This window comes from Cyprinodon tularosa, unplaced genomic scaffold (assembly GCF_016077235.1).
Source record: "Cyprinodon tularosa strain WSP-4 unplaced genomic scaffold, ASM1607723v1 ctg93, whole genome shotgun sequence".
NCBI lineage: Eukaryota > Metazoa > Chordata > Actinopteri > Cyprinodontiformes > Cyprinodontidae > Cyprinodon > Cyprinodon tularosa.
In genome coordinates, this window is record NW_024039707.1 from 1,662,436 (window position 1) to 1,682,283 (window position 19,848).

The following is a 19,848-nucleotide window of genomic DNA, read 5'->3' on the forward strand; positions in this document are numbered from 1 at the left end:
AATATTATAGCTGCAGTAATAAAATGTTCATTTGTAGCTGCTGCCTTTTAATGCAAACACTAAAGGAGAAGCTCGGGTGAATGCTGGAAGTCGGTCTAAAAAAAGAAAACATTTGAAGATCAAAGCTTAAATCTTATTTAGTTTATATCAGTAAGATTGATTTTAACCCTTTAAAGCCCGATCCAAGAATAAAACAAAACAGAAAATTACTTTTTTTGGTTTGAAGTTCTTATTTGGCCTTTTAACAAAATATGTAAAAAGAAAAAACAGAAATACATTTTTGATATTAATAATTTATTACTATGCGATAAGTCAAGATTATTTTTTGTGTAGTGTTCTGCCCTCTGTTATCAGGTATATCTGATTATGTACAATAGGATTTTCAGCAAAGTTTTTACCATTAAATTATGCAAAAGGTGTCAGACGTTTCAGAAACCGTATGTATCAAATATGATACATTTGGCATTACAGGGTTAAAGTCTCTTCCAGCTAAAAACAAAATAAGTTTATAAACAGAAGTCACAGCGGGTAGAAGATATATTGAAAAGTGTAGAATTGATCATTTCAATGGATGAAGGATGAAGAAAATGATACACGAACCTGGCTTCTTATTCAAGTATTGATTAAACTGATTCATGGATTTATGAAAAAAGATTTATTAAAAAAAATGACAGTTTACTATTCAATGTTTCCATATATATTTGTGCATCTCCATCAATGCCTTCATCCTTAATTTCTGTAGATTTAAACAAACCTGTTTCAACCTAATTTGAAACTTGAACAAAATTGCCTAAAACTCATGAGAGATATTTATATTTCAGGCTGCATTGAATGATTAATTAACATTTGAGTCACTGTTGCTTAAAAAGGGATAAATTGTGCCTTTTATATGATCTGGAATGACTGGTTTGGGTTTCTTTTCTGGAATCAGATAGAATTCCAGTCTATATATTTAGAATCTCCTTTCCTCAGCCATCTGACTGGCAGTGCACAGCAGCAGGTGGAAGAAGGGGATGCTCCAGAAAATTCACTTTATCTGGAAGAACTAGGCATTGTAGGGAAAGAATGATGGAATCATTTAGTAGTTTTAGGTGTTCAAATCAGGGGACCAGCCTGTCTAACTTCTATTCACTCTGAATTGTATTCATAAGACAGACTTTTACCCTCTTGCTCCCTTAAGACATTAAGCTTATTATATTTTCCAGCTATAAGGGTTTCCCCAGGCTGCAGTTGAGTCTGTTTGATCGACCCAGAGAGTTGCGTCCGGCGCTGAGCACCAGAGCAGCAGGGGCGAGTCTATCCAGCAGTCCTGCGCTGCTGGCGAAGAGAACCAAGCAGGTACATACAGCAGATGCTGAGCTACTTTTTATTACATTAGCCTGTTAAAACAACTTGGTGTGCTTTTTTTTTTTTTTTATTTAACAGGAGATTAAGCATGCCTACAAGCTGGCAAAGCGTTTCTACTCCAACCCTCCGCTGTGGGCGCGCTGCCTGTTTAGCCACTGCTACAGCATGTGGTTCATCTGCCTGCCTGCAGGCGTGCGGTTGGCCAAGTCTAAGAGCCGAGCAATGCAGCAGGCGTACAACGTCCTGCTGAGGATGAAGGCCACCGAGGTGGAGGTGCTGGATGAGGTAGGCTCAGCTCTCTGCTGTTTCTGGTGAAGCTTCGATTGGCATGGAACGCTGCAGATCAATCCTCTGTTTGTGCCTTAGGTCTGTTACAGAGTGGTGATGCAGCTCTGTGGTGTGTGGGGTCTCCCTGTTATGGCTGTAAGAGTCCTGGTAGAGATGAAAAAAGCTGGAGTTCAACCCAACGCCATCACGTACGGATACTATAACAAGGTTTGCTTCATACCTTTTGTTTAATATAAAAAAAGAAACAGTTTAGATATGTTGCTGGCTTGTTCTATTGAGACAAAGCGTTCCGCTGTCCACAGGCGGTCCTGGAGAGCCCTTGGCCCAGTCGAAACCGCAGCGGCCTCTTCATGTGGACCAAGTTGCGTAACGTCGTCCGTGGGGTGGCCCAGTTCAAGCAAGTTCAAAATCAGAGGTCATCAAAGAAGAAAACACCTACGACAACGACCACAGGTGAGAAAGACTGAATAAAGGGTTGCTTTTCTAGAATATGCTATTGGCTCAATGTTAAAAGTCTGAAGTTTTCTATTCTACAATTGCACTGTTTAAGGTGGGAGCGCATTGTAGTAACTTTGCTAGCTTGACTCTGATATTCTTAAACTCTGGAGATTATTTCGCAAAGAATAATTAATCATAAAGTGAATAAAATTATGGGCAACAGTGAGCATCCTCGTTAGAGGATTTTTAACAACAACAACAGGGTGTCTTCAGTAAGAGGCTTCTCCAGATCTGGTGCAAGACAGACCGAAAGTTACGTATGTAACTACGGTTCTATGAATCCCGGATGACCGCCAGAGGGCGGTGCTGAAAGCACTGAATGTTCCCTTCGGGCATGCGCAGTTCGAGTAATTATACCAACAGAGTCACACCTGTGACACCGGATGACCACTCAGAAGCTATATAGCCTGGTGTCATCCTTTGCTCTGCTCCTACAGAATCTTCTCGCAAAAGCAAGGATTCTGAGTGACAGAGAAGCTCTGGCGGTCATCCGGGATTCATAGAACCGTAGTTACATACGTAACTTTCGTTCTATTTCATCCCTACTGACCGCCAGAGGGCGGTGCTGAAAGCACTGAATGACTAATGCCAACGATGTCACAAGGAATCCTGAGCACATACCTCACAGAGGAGGCCCAGCAGAACCTTGTAAAAGGACCTGACCCAGGGGATGAGGGGCAGCCACATTGACACTGTAGAACCTGGTGAAGGTGGTTGGGGAAGCCCATGAAGCAGCAGCACATATAGCTTCCAGCGGAACCCCTCTCAAAGCAGCCCAGGAAGCGGTGACGCTCCTGGTGGAATGTGCTCTCACACCGACTGGCAGGGAGCAGTGACCTGCAGCGTAGGCGTGGCAGATGACACTCACAATCCAATGGGACAGACGCTGTTTAGAAAGAGGACAGCCTAACCTTGGACCCCCATAGCATAGGAAAAGCTGGTCCGAGCGTCTCAGATTGGCGGTGGCTGCAATGTATGCCTCCAACGCTCTTACTGGGCACAACAACTCCGACTCATTCTCAGTTGTACCAGATTGAGGCTGAAACCGAGCGAGCCGCAATGGCTGGTTACGGTGAAAAGGAGACAACACCTTAGGCACAAACGCAGTATTAGGCCACAGGGTAACACCAGAGCCATCTGGATTCCACCTGATACACCTAGGGCTGACAGAAAGAGCATGTAGCTCGCTGACCCTCTTAGCTGAGACGATAGCCATCAGGAAAGCAGCCTTGCAGGAAAGCCACTTGAGTTCTGCTTGTGCCAAAGGCTCGAATGGAGGGTGGCACAGAGCTGTGAGAACCAATGGCAGATCCCAATCTGGGGCTCGTGGGGCTGGCCGCTGGCACAACCTACGAGCACCACGCAGAAAAAGTGAAACCAGTTCATGGCGCCCCACTGTACGGTTGTCAACAGTTCGGTGAAGACATGAAATTGCTGCAACATACACTTTAAGGGTCGAAGGAGAGCGGCCCTTATCAAGGAGAGACTGGAGGAACTCCAAAATAGTGGGCACCGAGCAGGAAAGCGGGTTCTCATTGTGGGCAGAGCACCACTGAGAAAAGAGGCGCCATCTGTTAGCATACTGCAGCCGAGTGGAGGAAGCCCTAGCACTCAATACGGTGTGTCTCACGGTGTCTGAACACCCAGTCAGCCTCCCAGGGGCCATGCCCACAGCTGGAGACGTTGAGGGTTGGGGTGCCATATCTGTCCCCCCAACTGAGACAGCAGATCCCTCCTTGCTGGAAGACGCCATGGAGTACCGTGACACAGACTCCAAAGCAGCGGGAACCACGGCCGCGCTGGCCAGAACGGAGCTACCAGCAACACTCTGTGGCCCTGCCCGAGAACCCTCCGTAGAGTCGGCCAAACCAGTGAGAGGGGTGGAAAGGCATACAGGAGAACCTGCGGCCATGGATGAGCCAGTGCATCCTGGCCCAGTGCGCCCGCCATCCCGGTTAGGGAATACCATAGGGGGCAATGGGTCGACTCCTCTGTGGCGAACAGATCTACCTCTGCCTGCCCAAAGAGGTTCCAGATTATGCGCACTACGTCGGGGTGAAGAGACCACTCTCCCGGAGCAGGTGCCTGGCGGGATAGAGAGTCCGCAACCTGGTTCTGCCGTCCTGGCAGATACGCTGCGCGCAGGGTACACAGACGGGGATACGCCCATTCCAGGAGATCCCTCGACACCTTCAAGAGACGTGCTGACCTGGTGCCACCTTGGTGGTTTATATGATAAACAACAGAGGTGTTGTCTGTCCGAATCAGCACGTTCCTTCCCTCTAGGTGGGGCAGAAGGCACCTGAGGGCCATGTGCACAGCCCGCAGCTCCAGCACATTTATGTGTTCGGTGCGCTCCCTTGGGTCCCAGAGACCCCGAACAGCTCTGTGTTGCCACACGGCACCCCAGCCCATGAGGCTGGCATCCGTGGTGACCACCTCCCTTCGACACACTACTAGCCCCATTGGAACACCACTGGACAAAAGGGTCCCGTCTCGCCAAGGAGCTAGGGCATGGAGGCAGCTCCTGGTCACCATTAGCCTGCGATGCCTGTGCAGCCTGGCGTCTAGGCGAAAGCTGTTGAGCCATCGCTGCAAAGGACGCAGAAGGAGCAGCCCTAAGGGCACGACACGAGTGACTGATGTCAGTTTGCCCAGCATTCGCAGGAAGGTGATGTAGGGAAACTCCCTGCCCAGTCTGAATCGACGGACAAGCTGGAGTATGTCGTCCACCCTGTGAACAGATGGACGGGCCATCATGGTAGCAGAGTCCAGATGCATCCCAAGAAAGGTGGTTGTCTGAGATGGAACCAGACAACTCTTTGCCAAGTTGACTTTGAGGCCTAACATTGACACATGAAGTAGAAGCTGGGACGTATCCCGAGAGGCAGCTACCTGAGAGGGAGCACAAAGAAGCCAATCGTCCAGGTATGGCAGAATCCTGACTCCGGAGGCCTGTAGAGGAGAGAGGGCTGCTTTCACGCATCGAGTAAACACCCTCGGGGAAAGGGAGAGCCCGAATGGGAGCACCCGGAATTGCCAATGGCACCCCCGATAGGCGAACCTGAGAAAACGGCGATGTTCTGCCGCAATAGGCACGTGAAAGTAGGCGTCTGTCAGATCTACTGATGTAAACCAATCTCCCGCCACAATGGTCTGAAGGACCTCTGTTATGGTGAGCATGTGGAAGGGAAGGACCTTCAGGTACCGATTCAGTCCCCTTAGATCTAAAATGGGGCGAAAACCGCCGGTCTTCTTGGCCACTAGGAAGTATGTGGAGTAGTAGCCTCTGGGTTGCTGCAGAGGATCTACAGACTCGATTGCCCCCTTGCCCAGGAGGGCGGAAAGCTCCTGGTCTAGTGCCTGAGATTTCACCGGGTCTGTGATGACAGTCATCTTGACCCGGTGTGAGAGGGGGGGCCGCCGTCGGAACTGGAGCCTGTAGCCATTGGTTAAGGTGGCAACCACCCATGGATCTACGGCATGAGCAGCCCAGAAATTCAGCTGCTGATGGGAAAAATGTCCGACGGCTGGCCCGGTGGCATCATCTTCTATCCCCACGGCCCCTGGGGGCTCTGGGGGGAGGGCGTCCAGGATTTGAGGCCCGGGTCTGTCTAACAGGGTGGCAGACTGGCTCACGAAAGTCCCTTCTCGGTCTCTGCCGCACATCATGGGGATAGGAACCAACAGGTCTGCCACCGGTCTGAGGTCGTGGCTGAACGCTGGGGGTAGTGGCAGGGCGGCCCGAACGCTGGGGAAAGGCAGGTATGCTCCTGCGAAGGCCGGAAAGCTGCTGGCTAGTCTGACGTGCCTGAGCAGTCCGTTCCAGCGCCTCCAAGGCAGCTGATCCAAACAGCTCCCCTGGTACAACCGGGACACCCCTGAGGGTCCTACGGCATGCTTCAGTCAGAGGAGACTGTGCCAACCAGACCTGTCTACGAGCTTGGACAAGGAAAGACATGACCCGTCCAAGCTCTCTGGTCATCAGCGCGAAGGCCTGCAGCGCTGCGTCACTATAACCAATCGCCGCACTTGCACCACCAGTGTCCTGAACAGATGCAGACAGGGCAAACATGAGGTGCGCCAGGGAATTGCCAAGGCGGCCAGCACGCGCTCCTGCATTGTACGCCTTACAGAGGAGGTCATCTGTAACCCGACATTGAGTCCGCGGGCACCGGACATCAGGACGCAGGGCTTCATCTGGTGACACAATCAGTGAAGCAACAGCTGGTTCAATTGCTGGCATACGGTCCAGGCCGGCCTTCACTGACTCATGCATGGCAGCTAATACACGACCATCCGAGGAGAGACGCGACAGCGCTCTCGGTTCCCGCCAACAGGCGTGTAACTCCTTCAGGTACTCCTCTGATGGAGGTACAGAAAAAGGAGTAGGAGCCCTTCCACGTCTGAAAAAAGCACTGCCAGAGCTGGATGCCTCTCCTTGTGGGAGTTCCAGCTGCAGCTGCTTCAGGGCCATAGACATGACCTCCCGCATGGAACCGTCACCGGCCTCTCCAACCGCACTCTGAGATGAAAATGAACCAGCCTCAGAGGCTTGAGAGGACCCTGCCTCCTCCTCATCTCTAAAATGAGAAGCGGAGGCAGCCAGAGAGATAACGTCATCCTCTACAACCAGCTCGGGCATTGGTGGGGAAGAGAGCCCAACCACTGGGAGCGAGGGATCAGATTGCCGTGTCTGCAACAAGGACTTCATCTCTGCCAGCTCTGCTGACAACTGCTCCACCCTTGTGGACAGGCCCTGGTCAGGTTTGGCCCGCTTCCTCCGGGGGAGGGGCACAGATGCTGTGGTCCCACCACGGCGCTTAGAACGCTTGGGGGGAACCACCTGCCCAGAGGGCGGAAGGTCCGAGCCCTCCTGGGGGCACAACTGGGCCAACCGGGCCACCCTCACTGCATGGGGCATAAAGCTGCAGTTCATACAGGGGTTCTCACAGCGCCTCCAAAAGGTGCTCATGTCCAAGGCAGGTAGGGCACAGGTCGTGGCCATCCTCTGCCTGCAGGGCAGCCCCACAATCTATGCAGCTGTGAGAGCCATCCATGTCGAAGGCCGACAAGGCTTAAAGAACAGAAAGTTATCGAAAATCGGGAGAGGGGGCGCAAACGCAGCCGTCACCAATTACAGCAGAGAAACGAAAGAGGCTGCGAGCACAAGGCAGCCGATACTGGGAGAGGGGGCGAGAACCGCTACCGTCACCAGGTATAAAACCAATAAACCAAAAAAGCTAACAACGTTAGCTGTATGGAAACTTAAGTTGGAAGTAGGAGCGAACAACGCTGCCGTCACCAATTATAGCGGATAAAACAAGAGAGGCTGCGGACACAAGGCGGACGATACCGGGAGAGGGGGCGAGAACCGCTACCGTCACCAGGTATAAAAGCAATAAACAAAAAAAAGCTAACAACGTTAGCTGTATGGCAACTTAAGTAGGGAGTAGGAGCGATAAACGCTGCCGTCACCAATTAAGAGAGCAGACCAACGAAAAGGCTGCAAAAAAAGGTTGATATTGGGAGAGGGGGCGAAAACGCTGCCGTCACCATTTATAATTAAGCAGACCGATGAAGAAGGCTGCAAACAAACCAAAAAAGGCTAACAACGTTAGCCGTCTCCAACTTCGGCAACGAAGTAGACCACACTTGGTTGGGAGAGGGGGCGAAAACCGCGGCCGTCAGTAATTATAGCAGCGCAGACCGGTGAAAAAAAGGATGCAAAAGTAGGGAATATACTGGGAGAGGGGGCGAAAACCGCTGCCGTCACCAGGTATAACACCAACAAACTAAAGAAGCTAACTACGTTAGCCGTATATAACTTCGGCAGTGAAGTTATTCACACTGGGAGTAGGGGCGAAAACGCTGCCGTCACCAGTTCGGAACAAAACAGCACGAAGCTGTAGGTAAAAAGCTAAAGTCGTGAGCCGGGGGAGGGGGCGCGGACGCTACCATCACCAGCAAACAACTCACTTACCTTCCGTAATCTTCAGAATCGACCCGTTGCAGCCCTGGGAGGGCGGAGAATAACCGCAACTCCGGTCAAGAGACAGGGGCTTCAGACAACGGGGAAGTTAGCGAACCGCTTGCGAGAAGAAAAAAGGAGCAGAGCAAAGGATGACACCAGGCTATATAGCTTCTGAGTGGTCATCCGGTGTCACAGGTGTGACTCTGTTGGTATAATTACTCGAACTGCGCATGCCCGAAGGGAACATTCAGTGCTTTCAGCACCGCCCTCTGGCGGTCAGTAGGGATGAAATAGAACTCTACAGAAGATCCTTCCTGCCTACAGCTATCAACACCTACAACACCTGTTTAAAAAAATAACGTATGAGTTACTGCAACATTTAATTTTCCTTTGGGATTAATAAAGTGTCATTGAATTGACTTAGAAGTATTTTCAACTAATTAAGTAATCAAATCATCAATTTGATCAAGCTGAAATTTAGACCAAATGTAAAAAATATGCAACCATTTCCTGTTTAAAATGAAAAATCTTGATCTATTTTACCAGACTGACAAAGTTTCGCACTTTCTGACCAAGCACTGTGCAAAAAATAAAAATGGACCACCTTAGTACCTGTTTTATTTTAAATCGTCTTTTTACTCAACCTGTGGCACATAAACAGAGCCTGATTTACCAAACAAATATAATACTTTTATAGGGCTTTGTCCCACAGACATGTTTGCTAGCTCTGCTTTAAATAACCTAATTTGACAAATCTATGTGCTCAAGATCTTCACCAAAAAAAGCTGTTTAGTTACAATAAAAACATTATTTTTTGACCTTCTGATTTTAAGATAAAACCAGAATTAAGGAAGCACTGCAGTATTTATACTCAAATGCTCAGAACATTTCACAAAAGTGTTGGAAAAAAACAAAAACTTTGAATCTTAAAAGGTTTTAAAAGCATGCATTATGTCTTTCTGATCACTAATTCTCCCTGTGTTGTTCTCCTAGCTGCATCAGAAGAGTCAGTAGCTACAGATGCTGATAATCTGAGTCATGGTAGCGCTCACAGCTCCAGTGAAGTTAACGGCGAGGAGCCAAATGAGGACACAGTAGAGGGCTGTAATACAGGTAGATTCACCTGATAAAACCTGAAGCTAATTAAAAAAACTCCCTTTCTCACGTTCAATGCTTGGAAAAAAATATATAATTATAAATATATAACTGCTGACAACAGCTGGGTTTTTTTTCTTCAGGGCAGTCTGATCAAGGATACGGGTCTAAGGATGAGTTACACCAGGAGCTGGCAGAGGCCTCGGCTGCAGGCGAGCTATCCACTGAGCAGAGAAATGCTGATAAAAATGACCTTGATGGTTAGAAAATATGTTAACTCTCATGCTGCAGTCTTGATTATGTAGAGTAGAGCAGTATATTCATAACTTCCATATTTTGTGGCACATTGTGATATCAATTTTGTGCTGTTTTTAATAATGCACCCTCCCATTCTCCTATCTCTCTCTTCCCCTACCTCTGATCATCCAAAATATGTCTGCCCACTCATTTATCTCATTCATTTAATGTCTTTGTAGATCTGTCATCCATCTTTCTGTTTATGGATCCATTTTAATTTAAATTTAGACAAAAATGACTGAGAAGTGTTAGAGAGTACAGAGACTTAAAAGTATGTGGTTGCTTTCCGTACAGTTAGTGTTTGTTTTTGCAACCAGGGGGCGACATTGCGGGCTCAGTGGACAGTGCCGTAGCTGTAGCAGAGCCGCCCAGTCCTGTTGATGTCCATTCACCTGTCCCCAGTATTGTGAGGCTCTCCACCGGAAGCTTTGATGGCGGCAGGGAAACCAGTAAGTCAACTCTTCTAATTTTTGCAAGCTTTGAGGTCTAAAAAAAAGGAGCTATTTGGTTCTATTGTTGCAGCTTTAGATGACCTACTTTGCATTTGTTCTCTCCAGAAACGGGGAAGCTTTTCCGAAGTCTCAGTAAGACTGAGGACGTGTCTCTGCCTGATCACAGCGACTCGATGACACCTGTAAAAGCAGCCCACCAGTCTCAGCATCAGCGACAGAAAGCCTTCTCAGAGCGCAGCTGCAGCTTCAGTGCTGAAACCCGTGCTGGGATGCTCTTGGAAAAAGGCGTGGACCACATGGCCAGCCAAATGGGCGCAGACGCTCGTATACTTACAGCGGCGCTATCTGGAGCTCAGAGTCCACTGCCTCACGGGAAGTCCAAAGCACTTTTTGAGGATGTAGAGGAGGAGCCTGGGGAAGACAAAAAGCCTTCAAGTGAGCAGGACCTTGGAGCGTCTGAGGAAACGAAAGGGGAGGAGAAACAGATGGTTGCTGAAGTTAGGAAGGAGAAACGAGAGAGGAGGCAGACTGAATCTCAGGACGATGAGTCTGGAGTCCGAGGAGCTACGCTGGAGAGGGCCGACGTGGAGGCAGGGGCTGACCCTCTCTCCCTCCTGGTGTCAGAGAAAGAGGAGTCAGCTTCTGTTAGCAGTCAGGATCCGCCGCGCTCCGTGCCTACCGTTGTATCCCGCAACCTGGCCGAGGAAATCGAAATGTACATGAGTCTGAAGAGCCCACTGGGATCAAAGTCCTCCAGCATGGAGCTGCAGAAGGCTCAGGGGGACTCCACCGACGGCCAAAAGCCTCTGGAACGGAGGGCCAGCCTTCCGGTGCCACCTGCCAAAAGTGCAAGCACTTCCCCAGTGGACACGCCCAAACGCAGCCCAAGCACGGTCACTCGCTCCAAGACTTTCGCAGTAAAGACAAAAACCTATGTTAGCACCACGGAAAGCGCCACTCCCAAATCCTCCACACTGACGGCATTGGTCAAGTCCTCGCAGGCAGCATCGCTGGGATCCGTCATCAACACCATTTCAGGCATCAAAATGGACTCTTTGCTGTCCGGAGCCAAAATCGACGTGCTTAAGTCGGGCATGAAGCAAGCAGCGAATGTGGGGAGTAAAATGTGGGAGGCCATGCAATCAGCTTTTGCTTCTTCCGATGATGAGGTGAGTGGACATAAACAATCGTTAGCTCTGCCCAATCACATTGCTCACAACACCCTGCAGTGTGGAAGATGTTATTGCAAGATTACTAAACTTAATCCATTATTAGTTACTATGAGTTTTAAATGTGAAGCCCACTATTTAAAAGGAAAGTGAATTTTCTGAGACATGTTCAATTTGGCCCAGAAAGAGAGACCAAGACTTTCAGCTAACAACATGAAGGCTTAACTCTTCATTTTACTCTTTAGTTTTCAATGATTGAATATGCAGGATTTAGAAATGTTAGCAGACATCTGAGGTGGATTAGCATCTGCATTTCTTGGACAGTGGTTCCCAGACCGCAACACAGGTTATCTGATGTAGGATTTAATCTAGAGGGGTGAATGTATTTATGTATTTATTCATATCAAAGTACTATAGGATGTAAACCTTAAAAAAAGCTTAATATTAAAAAAGAAGAATCTCATTTGCAAACTGTAATTTTGAAATTTAACTGCAGGATGAAGATCCTCAGGGTGCGGCCCGATTCCCCGGACGTCTGGATGAACACCTGCTGTCTGCACACGATTTAGAGGAGAGTCCCGAGAAAAGAGCCGACCCTGGTTTGGTAGCTAATGGTCTAAACCGGAGCAGCACCAGTCTGGGCAGCAGCAGTGGCAGCAGTGATACGGGCAGAGGGACACAGCAGACCAGTAAGTTCTCATCTCTACACGCGACGTAAAACCACAAACTTCCTTTTTTTTAGGAGATTTCTGTTGACGTTATCTTTTTATGGCTGCAGATGCAACTACAGGGCGTGTAGGCAGGGGTCCAGACTCTGAGCAAAACTCTTCACATCACGCCTCCTCCTCCAGTATCTACCAGAACTGTGCTCTGGAGGTCCGGCCCACACAAACTAACCCTCTCTGTGATAAATGTGTCAGTTTCTTGAAGTAATTGCTGAATTTGCCTCTCCCTAGGTGCTGATGTCCAGCTGCTCCCAATGCCGCTCCTGCGAGGCCCTGGTGTATGATGAGGAGATAATGGCAGGCTGGACAGCGGATGACTCCAATCTGAACACAAACTGTCCGTTTTGCCGAACAGCCTTCCTTCCCTTACTGCACATAGAGTTTCATGACCTCCGCACGATGCCCGAGTACGACTCCCTCAGAATAATACCTAGCGGCAGATCACTTTTTTCAGTTTGAATATAGATGCAAAGCAAAAAGCTGACTTTTGATATCTTCTTTCAGTTTTTATATGAATCCCAGTGCATCAGGAGAAAGCATTCACAGCAGCAGCACCCAGCCTACAGCTGGGAGCTTAGCTGATATAAAGACCCCAGATGCCATCAACTTCTCTGAGGAGGAGTCAAAGGAGAATCCAGACTGTCGACCTGCAGCTCATAAGAGGTTCGGCCTAATATGGAGTAGCTCCAAACAACATTGTCAAACTGAGGCTCCTACTTGGTTTGAAAAACATCAATTTTCAGTCCTGGAGAATAATTTAAATTATTTCTAGAATTTTACCCAGTGTTGCAATGAACCGTTTATAAATTTTCTGTTTTGTTCTGAACCTTGAAAGAAAGACTGAAGTCCTGCAGAAACAGCTTGATGCCCCCTTTCCTTGTTGCCTCCCCAGCCTGATTCCAAAGCCAGTCCAATCAGATCCTCTGGGTCTCTTGGAGGCAGCAGGGAAACAGGAGAGACCCAGTGGGACTTCACTGACACGCAGCAACAGCGTCGGAGGCCCTCTGCAGAGCCTGGACTACTCCCTAAGACCCGGACACGGTGTCTCCACCACCAGCCTGCCCTGCAGCCTGCAGGAAGTGTCGGTCAGCACTTTTCACTTGGCTGTAATGATTAAAGCAAAGCTCCAAGTAGCATGTTTTACTAGGATTTAATGGTTGGATTTCTCTTTTTTTTATGTGTACATCAGGATGGCATTGGCAAAAAACGTCCCAATCCCAAACCGGTGTCTGTACCGTACCTCAGCCCTCTGGTCCTGCGCAAGGAGCTGGAGACCCTGTTGGAGAATGAAGGAGACCAGGTGCAAATTATTTCTCATAGTGCGTTTCACTTAACATTTTTCCTGAAATGGCTCTCCGTTCTAAAAACCTCTGCGATGTTTTCCATCCAGGTCATCTACACACACAAGTTCCTCAGTCAGCATCCCATAATTTTCTGGAACCTGGTGTGGTATTTCCGTCGCCTGGATCTCCCGTCTCACCTCCCTGGCCTCATCTTAACCTCTGAACACTGCAACAATGGAGTACAGGTTAAAAACAGCTTTCCTCCCTCTACGTTTCTATGATTGGTTAAAATTATCGATGTGTTATATTAAGATTGTAACTTCCAGTGACTTCTAAAGCTGGTTGGTTTATTAAAGGGTATCAGAGTCTCAAAAATCCCTATGAAATAAAGTTTGAGGTTGAAAGATGTGCAAATGTAAGTTTTTGGAAGCACTCACATTTCTGTAACAATGTTGTCTTTGCAGCTTCCTCTGACGTCACTGACTCAGGATAGTAAGCATGTCTTCGTCCAGCTGCTGTGGGATAACATCAACCTGCACCGAGAGCCTGAAGAACCCCTCTACCTCCTCTGGAGGACCTTCTGTGAGTGCCTGAGTTTGATGTCTAATTTCCAGTTTTCCAGTAGATGGCACCAAAGGACAATAATTTACAGCTCCTTTGAAAGAGTGGGTTATTATCAATGAGTTAAGGAAATTTTTAGTTTGAATTTCCTTAACAGTACTAGGAAATGAAATTGGTGGATAAATGTATGGAAAAATGTATCCTGCAGCCTTCGCAGTGAGAGTCTGTTTTTTGTTAAATAAGTGTTTGTTGTTGGTAGTGGAGAAGAAGGGGACTTTGGGTCCAACAGATCACCAGGAGATCCGGACCCTCCTCAACACCATTGTTCGAAACATCCAGACCAACGACGTCTATGGTCCGATCAACCTGCTGCTACGGGAGATCAAACGTCATCCAGAAGGTGTTAAACGGCAGAGGTTAGTCTCTACAGAGACTTGCTGAGTTTTTGCTGATTTCTTTGTATTTTAGTTGTTGTCTAACTTTCTTCTCTGAATTTCTCGCAGGAGTATTTATAGAGAAATACTGTTTCTTTCACTGGTGGCCTTGGGGCGGGAGAACATTGACATAGGTGAGTGAATCATTTGAGAAAAATCTTACTTTTACTTCATAACTCGCATCAGATATGTCCCCATCATCGACTAACTGACACACCTGGGTATGAATATGTCTTTGAATTTCAGTCTGAAATGTCCTGTAAATACCCAACCTTAAATGAAAGTGCATTTGTTCTGTGTGGGAAACAGTCTCACTGTGTTTTTCACAGAATCGTAGACAACACAGTGTTTGTAAACCCTGCTGTTTACTTTGGAGGAATAGTGGAGGATTCCCTGAATTTTTGAAAAGAAAAAAAAATAATGCACATGCACAACCCTGCACCCGCTCTCGAGAGGGGACGCCTATTAAACAGTTGCAAATGCATGAATGAGCCCCTTTCTCCTCGTGCACTCTCCGTGTAAAAGTTGCTGTTTGCATCGCTCATACAAGCTTACTTTCCAAAACAAGATTAGCTATTTTTCCACTATGTCAGACTCAACACAAGTGAAAATGGGGACGAGCACGTTGATAAACATATCACCAGAATGATTGACAGTTAGGAGGATCACTTATTTGATGATCCACCCAGAAAAAGAACATCCTCCATTATACCTTTAAGTGTTATAATGTTTACTCAATATAACAAACCATCATTACGATAATAAACCTTTAATAATTACTGGGTGATTTACACCGATCAGATCAATTACCCACTGATTTTTGTCTCGTTTTCACAGTATTTTATATAAGTTTGATGTAAAAATAACTGAGAATTTACACAAATACTCTTCCATTTTCTGTTAGGAGCAATGAATGCTGCATAGTACATATCTGTGAGGAACTGATACAGAAAATATTTTGGATACGTTAAAGGAAAAGAGCTAAAAAAAAAACAAAAACAAAAACTTTTGATTATAACAAATTAATTCCTGTTCATGTAGTTTAACTTAATCAGCCGAAGTTATTAGATTGTTTTTAAAAATAGTGGGATTAATTCCCTTTTATTTGCAGCTCAGTGGTTATTAGACACGATTTTCATTAAATCTTCTCACTGCATTTGTTTTGACTTTGTTAGACTTTTAGCTTAGGGATGCTGCCTAATGTTTGTTCTTGGTGATCCCTCTCTTTATTCTTATTAGATTGAGATTTTAGTTTTTTTATTTCCCCCTTCCTCCTCCCTATAATGTATAGATCTAGTTTTACTTCAGTTCAAGTTGTTTAAAACCTTCCTAATTATGACTCTGATCATATTCACCTCATAGCCACAGTAGTCAGCTTGCTAGTATAAGCTTTCTGCACCATCAAAACCTGCCCTTCTTAAACAAAAAGGAGAATATATGAGTCTTTATATTCTGTATTTTCTTGCACGCAAACCTGAAAGCCAGACATTTTATTCCGATTTTCTAAAGGCTACTTGTTTGTGCGTAATATACGTCTTTTTTTTTTTTTGCTGGTGGCTGTACAGTACAAAGGAATATAACCAATACAACAAGCATGAAAACACCAAGGAATAAGAATAAAATAACAAGAATAAAATAAAACGGGGGTTGAAGAGAGGCTTACTTGACACCTTGGTACGATCGCAACACTTGTGTGTTGTAAAATAGGAGTAGTTTGTGGTTTTACAAGTCTGACCGTAGCGGCTTTAAATACCCCAACCACTTGGACCCGATTCTCTAGAATTGAATTAACGGTTGGGTTTTTTTATAGAAAAAATGACATTTTGCTGCTGTATTAAAGTTGATCATCATGTGGCTGCTGATGTTCCCTGAAATGATCTGTCTTTTGTTTGAACCTCTGCAGAGGCCTTCGACAGGGAGTACCGGCAGGCCTACGACCAGCTGAGCCCAGAGCAGCTCAAGTCTCTGCACCGCATGGACCGCCCGCCCAGCCCCAGCATCCAGTGGTGTCTCAAATGTTTCGGAGCCCCCTTCATCTGAAAATGGTCACATCTTGTAGCGTTCTCACTGGTCTTTTGCAGCAGTCTGAAGAAAGAAACGCAGAAGAACACTGAACTTTTTAAACCTCTCCCATTGCTAAACATGGTACTTTAAAGCTGCTTTTTCTTGTGTACTCTTTCCAATCTGTGGCTTTCACTTGGAAACGTTTCTGCCTCCTTGGTAAACGTGAGAAATATTCATTACCCAGAATGCTTTGTCTGCCCACTGCGGTCACTTCCTTTTGTATTGTAACCTTCCCAAATCTGATCAGTGGGCTTTGTCCCAAAGGTACAGAACAACAGTTTTCTGTACGTGCACTTTCTTAAAACAGAGTTTCACCTCCTGTTTGTACATATTTATCATTCAAAAGAGAAATCTGAAACCTGGGTTGCCTTTTTTTGTGTTCTTTCTAAGTCTTAATGTATGCTCGAGATGTTCAGGTTCAGATATACAAGCTCATGTCGTCAGTTTCAGTAACTGAAGCTTCGGACAATCACTAATTATTAATCACTAAAACAGATTCACAACATTCCAGTTTGCCCTGCAGTCAGATCATGTCTAATACGAGCACTGATCTCTGCAACAACACCTGAGAGCAGGAGGGCCACACTACTGATTTGCAGCCATTAAGAAACGATGCAAACAAGCTAACACAAGGAAAGATAAATGGCACCGGTTTGCTTTTATTATCTACCCATTTTTAACAGAAGGCTGCTGCCCTCGTTATGCTAACAGGCCTTACATGTACTTGAGCTATTCTTGCTTTTTTCTTGCATCAAAAAGCCTTCAAATGTTTTTACAGAGAAAAAATATGGTGAACCTCACTATTCATAGCCCTTCAAGTTTTAACACTTTTGGACGATGTAAAAGCCAGAGATGCACCAAGTAGTCCATAATTGTGAAATGAAAGGAAATTCAATTATTTTTTTAGGACACGAGAATCTTCTGAGGGTGTTTCTGCACCAGCTTTGCATTTAGTAACTGTTTTTCCTTCTTCTTTGCTAATATTAGCTTAAAACTAATCAGATTGGATGAAGAGCTGTAATAGAAATAATGTTTCAAATTTATTTAAGTTTGGACTTTATCTAGGCAGTTCTACCACATATGTATACCCTGATTTAAACTCTGCAGCTCTGGTTCTGTTATTCCAGGATTATCCTGCATTAAAATCCATCCAGCTTCCTTCTGTTTGCTGAACAAGAGCCTCCCCACAACATAATGCAGCCACCACTGTGCTGCACTGTAGGAATGATGCATTTAGAATGGAATGGGTTTTTTTTTTGCCAATATTAGCATTTTCTAATACTTTCTACTTGGCAGATTTAGGGTTTATTGGGGAAATAGAGCTGAATACAAATGAATGCCACACTTTTCAGGTTTAAGTCGTAATACGTCTTTTATTATATACATCATCTTCCTTCAATTTCACATATATGCACCACTTTTTGTTTGATGGTCACAAAATAGGAGAAAACTTGCAGAGTTATGAAGCTTGTATTCCACACAGACTGGACGTCATTTTAAAGTTAGTCCAGTTCATTTAACGAATTCGCTGCAGAAACCAGAACTGGCAAATTACTGCTGATACTCTGACAGAACATTTTGAGGTGACATTCCACTAAATGCTGAAGCATGAGGAAAATCATGTTGTTGCTGTGACGACCTGTTGGTGAAACGGGCCTCAGATTGAACTATTTTTAAGCCGAAGTTGGGAGCAGGACTTGTACAGATGAAATAATGTAAAATATTCCGTTTGCACTGCATAGAATAAAATCTGAACTTAAACCAGTGGGACTAAAATTAAGCCACTTTATAGAGCAAACAAAAAGAAATCTCAATTATTTATTTTTGTATTATTCACATTCAGACGGCGGACGGTTTAGTAATGTAGACTTTTTATAACTAACAGCATCCTGTTCCCTTTAATTGTGTCCTAAGGGAGTCCATCCTGTACTGACTTTGTAAATTAGATTTCCTCAGTTGTACAAAGAAGACTTTAAAAAAAAAAATGATCTAATAGATGAAAGTGCTCTCTTATCATCCTGTGGAAATGAAATGAATGTCTGTCATTAAATGCGCTGCAATAAATGAGTTTGTGAACTGATTAGAAACAAAAATGTCTTTATTTTATTGATCATAAAGCTAGATATTTAGCATTTCACACACATTTTCTGCTCAAGTGTTCATAAAAGATATATTTGTATTAATGCAGTAAATAAAATCACAAACTGTAGGATAAAGTGTTTCCTTTTTAACATAAACATGATATTTAAGCTTTACATATTTTTTTTTTCACTAAATGAAATCTGGGCTCGTATTCTGAATGAAAATCATCCTGCTTTTATTAGGGCTGAAACAATTATAATAATCGATTATTGAAATAATCGTCAACTAATTTGGTAATCGATTAATTGTTAGTAGACAGACTCTAATATATGCCTTTAGCTGACAAAGCAACCCACTTAGAGCAGTAATTATATGAAAATTATTATTTTTTTAAATCTATAAACATTCTGCATTTAAGATCGGAAAAAAAAAAAAAGCTCTCATCTGTCAATATGCTCTATCCAGAACTCCTGTAGTGGAAAAGTTCTTGTTTCACCTAGTTATTTTTGTAAAAAAAAAAAAATGAACCTTTGGGTAGCTGATTAATCGGTTAATCGCTTTGCAAAATAATCCTTAGTTCCAGCTCTACTTTTATTATATAATTTTCTATTCTGACATTCATGCTGTGTGAAAATTCACAATGTTTTGTTTTTTGTTTCTCATTCCTTCCTGTTTCAGGATGTACTTTATTATCCAGTCCTCATCTTTCTGTTTGTCTGTTTGCTACTTTACTGACTGCTGTTGAAGATTCTCAGTCATCCAGATCATAGTCATTCCAAAAAAAGTTTAAAAAAAAACAATCCACTGGACTTTGTTTTCCAAGTTTGAAGACGTTTTGCTTCCCATCCAGGAATTGAAAAAGCTTCCTCAATGGGAAGCGAAACTTCTTCAAACTTGCAAACAAAGTCCAGTGGATTGTTTTCTTACTTTTGTGGAATCCGTCATTGGTTAATAATCAAAACATCCACCTGATTAAATATATTTTTTATCCATCTCAGATTTCAACAATCTACCAGTCCACGTGTCCTGCCTTTACTTTGTTTTGCAATCTATACATGTCACTAGCAATGCTTTCCCTTCATCTGTTCTTATATCCATTCATTGTGTTTGCAGGTTCCACATTCAAAGCGCTCCCATCGAAGAAATGTCAGTCATGAGATACTTTTGTTTTACATTTAAACCATCTCAAAAAGGGCTTAGAAGATTTGTAGTGTAGTAAATCTCCAAATCCCGTTGAACAAACAAATCTTTTTTTAAGATTGAGGTCTAAAAGTTGTTTTCCATGTTTCTCAATCACGTGTAGCTGATATCTGCAGCTCGGAGAAAGTTTAAAAACTTTAAGGGCTAAAGGTTTGATTTAAACAATTGAGGATCTGCAGTTTTGGCTTAAAAAAAAAAAGTTCACTAAGGATTTAAAAAGAAACATCTCTCATAATCCATAGTTTTCAACCCGAAAAGTGCTGCTTGCCCTCTTCAGGACTGAGGGAAGTTCCTACCTTCAATGGAGGAGTTCAACTGTCTCAAGGTCTTGTTTATGGGTGAGGACAGAACAACAGAGAGATCAATACAGCTGCTGCTG

At 44.9% G+C, this 19,848-nt stretch overlaps 1 protein-coding gene across 1 annotated transcript in view; it reads left to right on the forward strand.

The window, feature by feature from the left end:
• The window catches only part of dennd4c (DENN/MADD domain containing 4C), a 74,201-nt gene extending 56,921 nt beyond the window's left edge, over positions 1 to 17,280 (forward strand). Inside the window, exons 16-34 of the mRNA XM_038274792.1 lie at positions 1,206 to 1,338; positions 1,426 to 1,632; positions 1,714 to 1,842; positions 1,938 to 2,088; positions 9,101 to 9,220; positions 9,346 to 9,462; positions 9,817 to 9,948; positions 10,057 to 11,120; positions 11,617 to 11,809; positions 11,899 to 11,996; positions 12,077 to 12,252; positions 12,350 to 12,508; positions 12,738 to 12,930; positions 13,035 to 13,145; positions 13,236 to 13,373; positions 13,593 to 13,710; positions 13,949 to 14,105; positions 14,193 to 14,257; positions 16,027 to 17,280. Of these exons, the coding sequence (XP_038130720.1) occupies positions 1,206 to 1,338; positions 1,426 to 1,632; positions 1,714 to 1,842; positions 1,938 to 2,088; positions 9,101 to 9,220; positions 9,346 to 9,462; positions 9,817 to 9,948; positions 10,057 to 11,120; positions 11,617 to 11,809; positions 11,899 to 11,996; positions 12,077 to 12,252; positions 12,350 to 12,508; positions 12,738 to 12,930; positions 13,035 to 13,145; positions 13,236 to 13,373; positions 13,593 to 13,710; positions 13,949 to 14,105; positions 14,193 to 14,257; positions 16,027 to 16,163 (3,598 nt within the window). The 3' untranslated portion in view covers positions 16,164 to 17,280. The remainder of the gene's footprint in view (positions 1 to 1,205; positions 1,339 to 1,425; positions 1,633 to 1,713; positions 1,843 to 1,937; positions 2,089 to 9,100; positions 9,221 to 9,345; positions 9,463 to 9,816; positions 9,949 to 10,056; positions 11,121 to 11,616; positions 11,810 to 11,898; positions 11,997 to 12,076; positions 12,253 to 12,349; positions 12,509 to 12,737; positions 12,931 to 13,034; positions 13,146 to 13,235; positions 13,374 to 13,592; positions 13,711 to 13,948; positions 14,106 to 14,192; positions 14,258 to 16,026) is intronic.
• The last annotated feature ends 2,568 nt before the right edge of the window (positions 17,281 to 19,848 follow it).